At 43.5% G+C, this 14070-nt stretch overlaps 1 protein-coding gene across 1 annotated transcript in view; it reads left to right on the forward strand.

Annotated features, from left to right (window-relative positions):
- mboat2b (membrane bound O-acyltransferase domain containing 2b) overlaps window positions 1-14070 on the forward strand; it is a 62786-nt gene that overhangs the window by 33524 nt on the left and 15192 nt on the right. Inside the window, exons 2-3 of the mRNA XM_064990712.1 lie at window positions 7627-7772; window positions 12120-12197. Of these exons, the coding sequence (XP_064846784.1) occupies window positions 7627-7772; window positions 12120-12197 (224 nt within the window). The remainder of the gene's footprint in view (window positions 1-7626; window positions 7773-12119; window positions 12198-14070) is intronic.

Below are 14070 nucleotides of genomic sequence, written 5' to 3' on the forward strand. Positions count from 1 at the left end.
CTCATCTTCCACATACAACACCCCAAAAGCGCACACATCCCTCTGTCACTCGTCTTTTCAGTTCGCTGCAGCTAGCGACTGGAACGAGCTGCAACAACACTAAAACTGGACAGTTTTGTCTCCATCTCTTCATTCAAAGACTCATGGAAACTCTTACTGACTGGCGGCTTGGCATACTGTATTGTTGTCTCTACCTTCTTGCCCTTTGTGCTGTTGTCTGTGCCCAATAATGATTGTACTATGTATTGTGCTGCTGCCATGTTGTGTTGCTACCATGTTGATGTCATGTTGTGTTGCTACCTTACTGTGTTGTAATGTGTTGCTGCCATATTATGTTGTCGTCTTAGGTCTCTCTTTATGTAGTGTTGTCTCTCTTGACGTGATGTGTGTTTTGTCCTATATTTTAATTTTATTTATTATTATTTTTAAATCCCAACCCCCATCCCCGCAGGAGGTTTTTTGCCTTTTGGTAGGCCGTCAATGTAAATAAGAATTTGTTCTTAACTGACTTGCCTAGTTAAATAAAAAAATATGCAAATTCAGGTGAGTGGTGTACCGCAGGGCAGTCGGCTTGGGCCATTATTGTTTTCTGTGCTTACTAATGACCATCCACTGTCCTTTAAATAAAGCTTGTGTGACCATGTACCCTGACGAATCCACAGTATACACTTTGGCTGCAGCATTACAATAAATAACTGACACATTTAACATAGTGCTCCAGTCAGTTTTTAGAATGGGTAACTAGCAAAAGGCTAGTGCTATAAATATCTCAAACTAAAAGCATAATTTTTGGGACAAATAATTTGCTCAACCCTAAACCTCATCTGGATCTATACTGAACAAAAATATAAACTCAACATGCAACAATTTCATATGACTGGGAATACAGATATGCATTTGTTGGTCACAGATAATATTTTAAAAAGGTAGGGGCGTAAATCAGAGAACCAGTCTGTATCTGGTGTGACCACCATCATGCAGCGCGACATCTCCTTCGCACAGAGTTGATCAGGCTGTTGATTGTGGCCTGTGGAATGTTGTCCCACTCCTCCTCAATGGCTGTGAGAAGTTGCTGGATATTGGCGGGAACTGGAACACACTGTCGTAAACGTCGATCCTGAGCATTCTAAAATATGCTCAATGGGTTAGATGTCTGGTGAGTATGCAGGCTGTGGAAGAACTGGGACATTTTCAGATTCCAGGAATTGTGTACAGATCCTTGCGCCATGGGGCTGTGCGTTATCATGCTGAAACATGAGATGCCGGCGACACGACAGTTGGCCTCAGGATCTCGTCACGGTATCTCTGTGCATTCAAATTACCATTCATAAAATGTTTGCTGTCTGTAGCTTATGCCTGCCCATACCATAACTCTTCCGCCACCATGGGGCACATTGTTCCCAACGTTGACATCGGCAAACCGCCTGTTTCTATAAGGTCCCACAGTTGACAGTGCATGTCAGAGCAAAAACCAAGCCATAAGGTTGAAGGAATTGTCCGTAGAGCTCCGAGACAGGATTGTGTTGAAGCACAGATCTGGGGAAGGGTACCAAAAAATGTCTGCAGCATTGAAGTTCCCCAAGAACAGTGGCCTCCATCATTCTTAAATTAAAGAAGTTTGGACCAAGAACGTGACCAAGAACCCGATGGCCGCTCTGACAGAGCTCCAGAGTTCCTCTGTGGAGATGGGAGAAACTTCCAGGAGGACAACCATCTCTGCAGCACTCCACCAATCAGGCCTTTATGGTATGGTGGCCAGACGGAAGCCACCCCTCAGTAAAAGGCACATGACAGACCACTTGGAGTTTGCCAAAAAGTACCTAAAGATTCTCAGACCATGAGAAACAAGATTGTCTGGTCTGATGAAACCAATATCGAATTCTTTGGCCCGAATGCCAAGCATCACGTCTGGAGAAAACCAGGCACCGTCCCTAAGGTTGAAGCATGGTGGTGACAGCATCATGCTGTGGGGATGTTTTTCAGCGGCAGTGACAGTGAGACTAGTCAGGATCGAGGGAAAGATGAACGGAGCGGAGTACAGAGAGATCCTTGATGAAAACGTGCTCCAGAGCGCTCAGGACCTCAGACTTGGGCGACGACTCACCTTCCAACAGAACAACGACCCTAAGCGCACAGCCAAGACAACGCAGGAGTGGCTTAAGGACAAGTCTCTGAATGTCCTTGAGTGGCCCAGCCAGAGCCCAGACTTTTTAAAACTGATCGAACATCTGTGGAGACCTGAAAATAGCTGTGCAGCGACGGTCCCCATCCACCCTGACAGAGCTTTAAAAGATCTGCAGAGAAGAATGGGAGAAACGCCCCAAATACAGGTGTGCCAAGCTTATAGCGTCACACCTAAGAAGTAGGCTGTAATCGCTGCCAGGAGTGCTTCAACAAAGTACTGAGTAAATGGTCTGAATACTTATGTAATTTATATATATAAATACATTTGGCAAAAAAATGTTTTGTTTTTGCTTTGTCATTATGGGGTATTGTATGTAGATTGATGAGGGAAAAAAATATAATTTTAATCAATTTTAGAATAAGGCAGGGGAACAAAATAGTTATTTTGGAGGTGACTACAACTATTTAAATACAGATTTTAGAAAGTGACTACTTTTCAAAACTATTTGAATACAGATTTTGCTCAAGGTGTGCATAATGCTTTGTGCATAATGCTTTTGTGCATAATCAAGTCAAACCAATTAACCAATTATATTTTGTACATGTAAGTATAAATAAATTGTGACGCTCAACTACTGCATGACTCTCAACATACCACTGAAAAGGATGCTGAGGTATTCAAAGCCATTTGCAGACATTGAAAACAGCATGTTGGATGCTTTGCAAAGAAAAAGTGTCCATCTGAGTGTAAGTGTTCTTCTTTCATACACACACTATACTGTCATTTTAAAGGGATAGGTTACTCAGACTACAAACTAACGTGATTTTCCTCCTACCTTGGCAGTAGTTGATTCAAGAAGACAGTTTCCTTTCGACACTTAAAGCCATAGTTTGTTACTGTTAGCATTCTCAGTCAACGCGTAACATTAAACTGTTCTTGTGCCTGTGTAACAACGGGGAGGGAGGTAGCCTAGTAGTTATAGTGCAACCGAAAGGTTGCTGGATTGAATCCCTGAGCTGACAAGGTAAAAATCTGTCATTCAGCCCCTGAACAAGGCAGTTAACCCACTGTTCCCCGGTAGGCTGTCATTGTAAATAAGAATTTGGTCTTAACTAACTTGCCTAGTTAAATAAAGGCTAAATAAAAAAATGTATAATAAAACACTTATTTTGGAGAAACATTTTATTAGCATGTTGTTACTTAATACTTCGATAATTGCATTTGAATTGCATAGGAATTTGCTGAGTTTTTGTAACTATTGCACACGAGTGGTTACTGTTCCTTATTTCACTTACTTAATAACTCCATTATTATGCAATGCTAAGGCAATTTCCAAAGTCCTATGTAACAATATTGCTATCTTACTACACATGTATAAGAACTTTGTCAAGTGTTGCAGTATTATGTCTCACTCATTATGAAAATATATTTGTTAGTCATTTTGAAGCTGCGAAAGTGGTCTACTCTAATGTTGAGGTGATTCCATGCCCCTCATGTATTTAATTCTAGGCTGTAGGCTATATTTAAGATTCATATCCATGAGCCCTCCAAACCATGTGCTTATGATCACATATTTAGACTAATTCAACTAACGTTTGCAGTTTTTGGTTCTTCGTCAAATATTTGGTTTCAAAATAACTTGCATAGATTCAAATACCTTTTAAATATGATTTGGTTTTCTGGAGAGAAGAGAACCAGTTTTCAAGAGTTTGAGTAAGAGGTCCAACTGGCGTCTCCGAGTGGCCACACGGCTCTTCAAACTATGCACAGTTCAGAAGTAATTTCAATAAAAAAATGTGACTGAAGGAAAGAGCCTTCAATATAAACGCCTCCATCGCACCTACAGCGTCGTTACATATTGGCACACCAGAAGTACATTCATTTCCAATGGAATGCCGTGTTTGCTTTGCAGCATGGCGTTGCAGAGGCAGTTGCAGTGCGTTCTGTGTGGCGCAGAGGTTGGATTTATCCAACATATGCATCAAATTTTATGAGTGGACCGCTTGACAGAAATGGTAGAAGGTGAATGTTGAACTTTTTGTTGCACATGTATCCAGATGATGCTGCGTGCTATTTTACGCAATGACACTGTAGGTGTGATCAAGGTGTAATGTGCTTTGTTTAGCTCTCCTAGCTTTTCCAATTGACGAACTGAATCAAGTACACTTGTCGTTTTTTTGTTTGTTTGGAACACAGCCCTGTGTCCGCACCATCACACAATTACTGTTGTTTACACAATCCAAAAAGGTCCATTTATAAGTCGCAATCTGGGTCAGGTGGGGATCATTTTAAAGCTTATTCTATTGCCAACATGGCTAGCTAAGTTGTAAAATACGATCTTACAGTTTTGAAAGGCACTTCAGACATACATAGAAATGAGCCTGAATGATGAAGTAAGCTTTGTAGAAAACTGAGGTGATAAATAATTTAAAGGGGCAGTGCAGTAAAACTAGATTTTCTTGTGTTTTTATATATTTCCACACTGAGATTGGAATAATATTGTGAAAATTATGATAATGCAATTTTAGTGTATTTTAGCTGTTTGAAAAGTGCCTGAATTTTCAGCTTGCTTGGCTGGATGGACTTTTTGGACCACCTGGTGACATCACCAAGCCGTGTAAGTTAATAGACCAATAAAGACAACAACAGCTCATTTTCAGGTTACTCATCTCTCCCATTACATTCCTACAATTAGCCCCTCTTAGCACTCCCAGCAAAAGTATTTATTGCAAAAGAAAATTTTCTAAGAAGTCACTTATTTCATCCTTTTTGACCATTTTAAATTTAAAACAGAAAGATACTTTATTGTTACCAATAAATGATTTGATATTGAGATAACAACAGCTGCATTCGACCTTTAAATCATGACTCAAGCCATGAGTCTAATATGGTATTTGAAAGCATGTTCTTCCCTACCTGTATCACTGCCTCACCGTTTGACGCGGGCCTTTCTGTTATTTGGTTGAGAGGAATGCCCCAGACTCTCATTGTCTTTGATAGGCAGCAGATCGACTCACCCTGGCATGGGGTGAGTTGACAGATGTGCTGTCCTTAAACCAGGGCCAGCCTCTCTGTCTGTGTCCCAAATTGTACCCTATTCCCATCGCACACGGTAAAAAGTAGCGCACTATATAGGGAATAGGGTGCCATTAGGACCAATGGCAGACGGGAAGGGTAGCAGAGCTACAGATGAGGGGATTGACTTTGAGAGGGGTGATGATGCCCTGCGGCAGAGGGTGCGGGCTGTCTGACCCTGAGCTGGACCGCCTCCCACTATAGTGACATTTGACCCGAGAGAGAGGGAGAGCATGGGTTGTCCCCTCTTGCATCCCTGCCAGCTCATCAGTATTCAACTCACACCGGCCCAAGAGCTCTGCTTAAGTGTGTGTGTGTGTGTGTGTGTGTGTTTGAGCTTGTGTCCCTATGTGTGTGTGTTTGGTGTGAGGCCCTTTAGCTCTGTTCAGTCCAGACTCAAGCGCTGTATTACTGTGGCTCCACTTGGCTCTTGGCATTATGGCATATGCTAACAGAACAGCAGTTTTATCTGGGTCACAGGGCATCTTGGGTAGCCCAGCGCTACCGGCCATGCCCTTGCTTTGGATGCGTCCCAAATGGCACCCGTTTGCATTTATTTCACAACTTTTGCCCAGAAACCAGAGTAGTGCACTAAATAGAGAATAGTGTGCCATTTGGGATGTAACCTTTGAGTCACACCTCATTCTGCTTCCTGTCGTTTAGCCTACATTTTTCCCTGTTATCCTTGTGCGGTAGCCTGGTTAAACCTGACTGAGAGCTGCACTCACCAAGTGAAACAGTGTTTAGTCTGTTTTAAATTTGTTTGTGGTGTATTTCGACAGTCCTGAAATGACAGAGGGGATACAGATGGGTTGGAGAATCAGATTGAAGGATTGGAGTTGGTAATTGAACCCCGGTATCCGGTGGTGTGAGGAGTGTACATGAGTCGTAGCCAGGAGTGTTACCGTTAGACTATGGTCGCTGCACATTCAGTATGGTTCAACCAGGCTATAATGTAAGGTTGGGCAGTATCCAGATTTTCCTACCTTCGTACCATACCGAGGTACACGGTATTACCAGAAGTGCACAAGGTCCGCTCTTTCCAAACTTTAAGCAGGAAACACGTAGAGAATCTGATTGCCGATACGGTAGCAGGCCGTTCCTTCCCTTGATAGAACAAAAGACGTACCGACCTGGTACCAACGAAACTGCCGTTTCTGCTTGTAGAATTCTAATGCTCGGCAGTGGCGGACAACTCGACTTTTAGCCAATTAGAGAGCACGGACCTCCACGTGGGGGAGCCGACAGGAGTGACAAGAAAAAAATAAAATAGGGCACTTTTTCCTGTCTAGTCCACCATTTTCATCATACTTGTTCTAACTAAAAAAATAAAACTGCATAATAGTTAAAAAAAAAATATATTTTTTAAATCATCCTTTAAGTCTCGCTAAAGTTTGTTAGGTTTGATAATGTACACTAGCTTATTAGGTTAGCAAGGCAGTCCAACACACTTCATATGAAACGAATGGGGTGGTAATAAGTGCAGCTCAATGCAAACAGCACTAAATGCTTTACCACTCTAGCTATCTGGCCTCTGTAGCTCGTAACATTACAGTTCAATCACAATGGATTTGTTCCCATGAAGTAGCTGCCTTTAGTTGGCTGCGTAAAGACAGTACAGTGTGAAGGCAGACACTGCTTCTCCAATAAGATATCCCCGATCACACTTATAGGTGACGTTGACAAGCTAAGCTCATGCGCAGAAACACGTCATTGGGGGGGTTAACGATCATCTCTCGCCGAACTGCGCAGGCCGGAAAAAATCAAAGGCACTCCTTTGATATAAAGTAGTGGATTGATTGTCTCTGCTGTAAGCAAGACGCTTAATCTTGCAAGGTAACCACTGCCTGAGTCCAAAATGGAACTATTTTGCCTGTTCCCTATAGTGCACTACCTTTACCCAGGGCCCAATGGAGAATCGAGCTACCATTTGGGACATTTACAATTTTGTCATTTAGCAAATGGTCTCATCCAGAGCAACCTACAGTAGTAGTGAGTGCATACATCTTCATACGCTATGGGAATCAAACCCACAAACCTGGCGTTGCAAGCCCCATGCTCTACCAACTAAGCCACACTGGACCCCAGTCTATGTCGTCATATCTCTGGCACCAGTTTTGTTGATCGGAATATAAAAGGATCTGCATTGTTCAGACATCTCCGTGAATGTATTATCTTCACTATAATTTGCTGCAAGTCAATGGAACACACACGGTTAACATTGGATTTCTGATCTTATCATCTGAAGGGGCTTTAAATGAATCCCAAATTCCCGGCTGTGTGCCTCATCTCTCTGGTTAAGACTTTATACAACTACATTATGGTCCTGAAAAATAACACATGCCATCCACAATAACAATTTGTGCATCTCTCTCTCTCCTTCTATCCTTCTCTCTCCTTTCTCCACCCCCCTCTCTTTTCTCCAGGTGAACTTTGTTGTGTGCCAGCTGTTTGCCCTGTTGACAGCCTTCGGGTTCCGTCTCTATCTCCATCCCGGTAAGACCAGTCCCTTTGTCAGACATGTGGTGGCCACGCTACTGGGATTCTACTTTGCTCTCTTCTGTTTCGGCTGGTGAGTCCGTCTCTCTGCCTACACACACACCCACACACATTCTCAGGTTCCACGCGCTGTGTCATGATGGCCAAACGGGTCGATTTAGAGGAGAAAACGATACCCCCATTCCAAGCACTCTGCTGCTCTGCTGCATAAACGGGCCGCTGTAATTTCTCTAAGCATGGGTTGATAGGGGGCAGTTGATTTGTTTTGCGAAACTTTAGACGGGAGTAAGTAGCGGAGTTAGAACCAGATGGTTGTGTCGTATTGGTGTTCACATCTGATGCTCTCAGGTTCAAGAGGATGTTTTTGCTTTGCACACTGATGTTATATTGAATAGGACTGTGAATGGATAGGATAGGTAGTGGGACAATGAATATGGATATTCTTAAGCCCTCGTTAAATATTGACCAGCTGCCTCTTGGCAACTATCTGTTATTAAATACTATGACATAGTCTGTGTACATTTCATAGAATTTTAAGCAATATATATTTATTTGTTTGCAAGCTAGTATTTTGAAGAAGCTCTTTTGACTGCCTCCAAGTATAGTTAAATTAGTGAAATTAATAAATTAATTAGGGACCAGTGATTCCTTATGTAAAATATCCATAACAGGATCCCCCCCTCTAACCTGATTCATGGGCACCAAGGGAGGACATGCCAATATGGGTCCGCCAATAGATGTATCATCAGGTCAATATGCTGCTGGACTCATCACCGACTAGTGCTCTCCTCTCAGAGCGAAATCAATTTTTATCAGTGTTGCTAAAAAGATTTCTCTCATTAACAGATCTACTTTAATAAAACAAACAGGTCGATGGACCAATGGGGCAAATGAGGGTTGTGTCCCAAATGTCCCATTATTCTCTACGTAGTACACCTCTTTTGACGAGTAGTGGACTAAATAGGGAATAGGGTGCCATTTGGGACACTGCCGAGGACTGAGTGCCAGGACGTTTAGTTGTAACACTGTAAACTGCAGGATCTCATTAGAGCCACACACATACTTACAGGGTGTGCATCCAAAATGGCACCCTATTAACATAGGGCTCCGGTCAAAAGTAGTGTATTATGTAGGGAGTCAGGGCCACATTTACTGTATATGGGTTGTTGTTCGTAACATGCAATATGTGAATTCCTTGCCACAAAATGGCATGCAAACATTGCAATCCTTTGTGACCACAAACTGCCACACGTGGCCAATTTTTTTTTCTTAACATAAAACTTGATAAAATGGGTATGCTTAATTGTCTTCAATGGAAACAATGACTGGGCAAAAAGTCTGTGTAGCACTAAATAATGTGTTTGTGAGGTGTTGGGTATGTATCCACTTTGGCATTGTTCCTATGTAACTGCATCCAGTCGCACTGTTGAGTGTGTGTTATGGGTGAATGTGTGTTAAATTAAGCTAATGTAGGGACAACTGGTTCTCTGTAGGCTGGCTGGGCACATGAACCTTGGCCCATTACTGACTGGCAACAACATGGCAAATGGCACAGAGGAAAGACAGACTGAGAGAGGATGGAGGAAAAGAAGGGTGGAGGGAAAGCGAGGGAGGGGAAAAGAGACGTGGAGGGAAATAAAGAGGGAGAATGAAAGGGGAATATGCAAATGACACAAACTCAGCAAAAAAAGAAAAGTCCCTTTTTCAGGAACCTGTCTTTCAAAGATAATCTGTAAAAATCCAAATATCTTCACTGTAAATGGTTTAAACACTGTTTCCCATCCTTGTTCAATGAACCATGAACAATTAATGAACATGCACCTGTGGAACGGTTGTTAAGACACTAACAGCTTACAGACGGTAGGCAATTAAGGTCACAGTTATGAAAACTTAGGACACTGAAGAGGCCTTTCTACTGACTCTGGATAACACCAAAATAAAGATACCCAGGGTCCCTGCTCATCTGCGTGAATGTGCCTAAGGCATGCTGCAAGGAGGCATGAGCACTGCAGATGTGGCCAGGGCAATAAATTGCAATGTCTCTACTGTGAGACGCCTAAGACAGCGCTACAGGGAGACAGGACGGACAGCTGATCGTCCTCTCAGTGGAAGACCACGTGTAACAACACCTACACAGGATCGGTATATCTGAACATCACACCTGCAGGACCGGTACAGGATGGCAACAACAACTGCCCGAGTTACACCAGGACCACACAATCCCTCCATCAGACTCAGACTGTCCGCAATAGGCTGAGAGAGGCTGGACTGAGGGTTTGTCGGCCTATTGTAAGGCAGGTCCTCACCAGACATCACCAGCAACAATGACCCCTATGAGCACAAACCCACCTTCTCTGGACCAGGCAGGACTGGCAAAATGTGCTCTTCCCTGACGGGTCATGGTTTTGTCTCACCAGGGGTGGTGGTTGGATTCGTGTTTATCGTTGACCGAATAAGTGTTATACCGAGGCCTGTACTTCGGAGCGGGATCGATTTGGAAGTGGAGGGTCCGTCATGGTCTGGGGCGGTGTGTCGGAGCATCATCTGACTGAGCTTGTTGTCATTGCAGGTAATCTCAACGCTGCGCGTTACAGGGAAGACATCCTCCTCTCTCATGTGGTACCCTACCTGCAGGCTTTTCCAGCATTTGTAAATATTTGTATGAACATAAGATTCAACAACAGACATAAACTGAACACGTTCCACAGACATGTGACTAACAAATGTAATAATGTGTCCCTGAACAAAGGGGGGGTCAAAAGTAACAGTCAGTATCTGGTGTGGCCACCAGCTGCATTGAGTACTGCAGTGCATCTCCTCCTCATAGACTGCACCAGATTTGCCAGTTCTTGCTGTGAGATGTTACCCCACTCTTCAACCAAGGCACCCGCAAGTTCCCAGACATTTCTGGGGGGGGGGGCCCTAGCCCTCACCCTCCGATGCAACAGGTCCCAGACGTGCTCAATGGATTTGAGATCTGGGCTCTTCGCTGGCCATGGCAGAACTGACATTCCTGTCTTGCACGAAATCACGCACAGAATGAGCAGTATGGCTGGTGGCATTGTCATGCTGGAGGGTCATGTCAGGATGAGCCTGCAGGAAGGGTACCACAGGGAGGAGGATGGCTTCCCTGTATTGCACATCGTTGAGATTGTGCTCTCCTCCCAGAAATTTTCCATACACACAAAAACCTTATTTCTCTCAATTGTTGTGCACAAATATGTTTACATCCCTGTTAGTGATAATTTCTAATTTGCCTACATAATCCATCCACTTTACAGGTTTGGCATATCAACAAGCTGATTAAACAGCAGGATCATTACACTCTAAAATGTGCGGTTTTGCAACACAATGCCACAGATGTCTCAAGTTTTTAGGGAGCTGAATGAATGTCCAACAGAGCTGTTGCCAGAGAATTTAATGATAATTTCGCTACCATTAAACTGCCTCCAATGTCGTTTTAGAGAATTTGGCAGTACGTCCAACTGGCCTCACAACCGCAAACCACGCCAACCCAGGGCCTCCACGTACCTATAATGCCAATCCATTTTTCTGGATGCTAGATTAAGTCTCTATATTTTGGGGTGCTTTAATTTGAAAAAAACACTTCACATATTGTTGCTAAACACTCATTCTCCTCTTTCTATCTAAAGAAAAGAGTACTGCCATGTATGAGAAATGCTTTTATTATATATTTTCCAATAGAATCTTAGCTCGAACACATCCTTTTCAAGACATCAACAATTGCTTTAGTAAAAGTCTGAAGATATGATACATCAATATCCGTAACATCACAGCCGTTATGCATGTTACGGATATCATAACGCTGAAAAAGGACACTGACCATGAAAAGAGAGAAACCAATTATACCCCATATGAAAACGTTTCATTTGAAAGTTAGCTTTACAGAGAAAAGCTTCATATGACCCAATGTAAAGGTGCATGTTTTACAAAACGGTGAAGAAATAGACCTCTTTCTGTCTCTGCTGCAAGGTAATGACTTAAGGGTCAGTTGAGGGTCAATCTGTCTGATATATATGGCACAGGGGACAGGGAGGATTGAGTGAGAGAAAGGTAGCATTGAGAGAGAGAGGGAGGATGGAGGGAAAGAGAGAGGGAGGATGGAGGGAAAGAGAGGGGGAGGGTGGAGTGAAAGAGAGAGGGAGGATGGATGGAGTGAAAGAGAGAGAGGGAGGATGGATGGAGGGAAAGGGGTAGAGGGAGGATCGAAGGAAAGTGGGAGAGGGAGGATGGAGGTAAAGTGGGAGAGGGAGGATGGAGGGGAAAGAGAGGAAGGGAGGGTGGCGGGGAAGAGGGACAGAAGTGGAGGGAAATGGAGACATCGTGGGAGAGGAAATAGTGGGTATTATGTGTATGATTGATTAAACTGTTAATCACTTATCTCTCCTATGTGTTTCAGGTATGCTCTCCACTTTCTGGTTCAGAGTGGGCTCACCTATGGCATCATGATCCTAACAGGAGTGGAACACATGCACAAGTAAGTCCTGTGTGTGTGTGTGTGTGTGTGTGTGTGTGTGTGTGTGTGTGTGTGTGTGTGTGTGGTTCAGGGTGAGAGTCGTTTCTGATTGATGATGTGTAGACTGGCCGCAGGTGACATGCTGTACTGCCTCCAGAGCGGCCGCTGCTGCTGGACCAATAATGTTCAAATCCCCCAGGAGAGCCCAGACATATAAAGTACCAGTGAAGAGTTTGGGAACACCTACTCATTCCAGGGTTTTTTCTTTATTATTACTATTTTCAACATTGTAGAATAGTAGTGAAGACATCAACACTATGAAATCACACACATGTAATCATTTAGTAGCCAAAACAAATCAATATATATGTTATATTTGAGATTCTTCAAAGTAGCCATTCTTTGCCTTGATGACAGCTTTGCACACTCTTGGCATTCTCTCAACCAGCTTCATGAGGTAGTCACCTGGAATGCATTTCAATTAACAGGTGTGCCTTGTTAAAAGTTGATTTGTGTAATTTCTTTCCTTAATGCGTTTGAGCCAATCAGTTGTGTTGTGACAAGGTAGGGGGGTATACAGAATATTTGGTAAAAGACTAAGTCCATATTATGGCAAGAACAGCTGAAATAAACAAAGAGAAACGACAGTCCATCATTACTTTAAGACATGAAGGTCAGTCAATACGGAAAATTTCAAGAACTCTATGAGGAAACTGGCTCTCATAAGGACCGCTACAGGAAAGGAAGACCCAGAGTTACCTCTGCTGCAGAGGATAAGTTCATTAGAGTTACCAGCCTCAGAAATTGCAGCCCAAATAAATGCTTCACAGGGTTCAAGTAACAGACCCATCTCAACATCAATTCAATCTCCGGGAGTTCACCTTCATGTGCTAACCCCACCCCGCCCTCTTTAATTTGTCCTATTTATATTTAACTTGTACATGCAGAGGTCATTGGAACAAATTGCTCCTTCTCTTGGAAGTAATAATTGGAGCAGTAAAGGTGTGATAAATCACAATTTCTTTGTGTGTGCATGTTTGGTCCCACAGTATGTCATTATCTGTCTGATAGCGGAGGGGAGGCCATCATGGCCATCATTCCGTCCTGTTGCTCACCAGCTGTTGGCGGACATTTTTTCTTTTTTTCTCTGGCTTCGCGATTACTGTAATAACATCTTCCAATTATTACTTCCCCTTTGGCCTCCTGTGTCTTACCGCTGGCTGTGTCCACCACCTACCTCGAGGCACCAGTTGTTTTCAGACGAGCGCATCCATGCATAAGAGCCTACTCCAGCTCACCCCTTGTCTCTCTCCTTTGCTAGCCCAGCTGGGGCACCTCTCTGGGGGGTTGCTAACTAGGCCTACTTGATGCCCAGGCCCCATCTACAGGCCCGGAGGAAACTAATTGTGGAGAATACAAATTTCACTGCCTAATCGATTACTTTGATGTTCAGTTGATACTTTGGAGAAAAAAAGAGGAATGAACAGGTCGGCATAGATTGCTTTTGTTTCTTTCTGTCTCTCTCGTCAGTTGTGTGGGCAAGCGATTGGCTGGGTCCCAAATGGCACCCTATGTGCCCTGGTCAAAAGCAGTGCATTATATGAATATCAGGAATAGAGTGCCATTTGGAACGCTACCATTGCCTGGCTCGCCACTTATCTTGGGCCTCTGCCAAAAACGAGGGGCCACAACAATCTTTTTTCCCTTCCCTTAGTTCCCCTCTGAGACATTAGATTGGTCTGCAAACGACAGCACATATGCCTCCAACATTGACTCTCAAATGTTTTGCTTGACTCCTTTGCTTATCTTGGAGGAGAGCTCAGTCAGCGGAGGAGGAGGAGGAGGAGGAGGAAGAGATGGTGGTAGCTGTCTGGCTGACATAGCCCAGAGGTGT

This window comes from Oncorhynchus masou, chromosome 16, assembly GCF_036934945.1.
Source record: "Oncorhynchus masou masou isolate Uvic2021 chromosome 16, UVic_Omas_1.1, whole genome shotgun sequence".
NCBI classification, from domain to species: domain Eukaryota; kingdom Metazoa; phylum Chordata; class Actinopteri; order Salmoniformes; family Salmonidae; genus Oncorhynchus; species Oncorhynchus masou.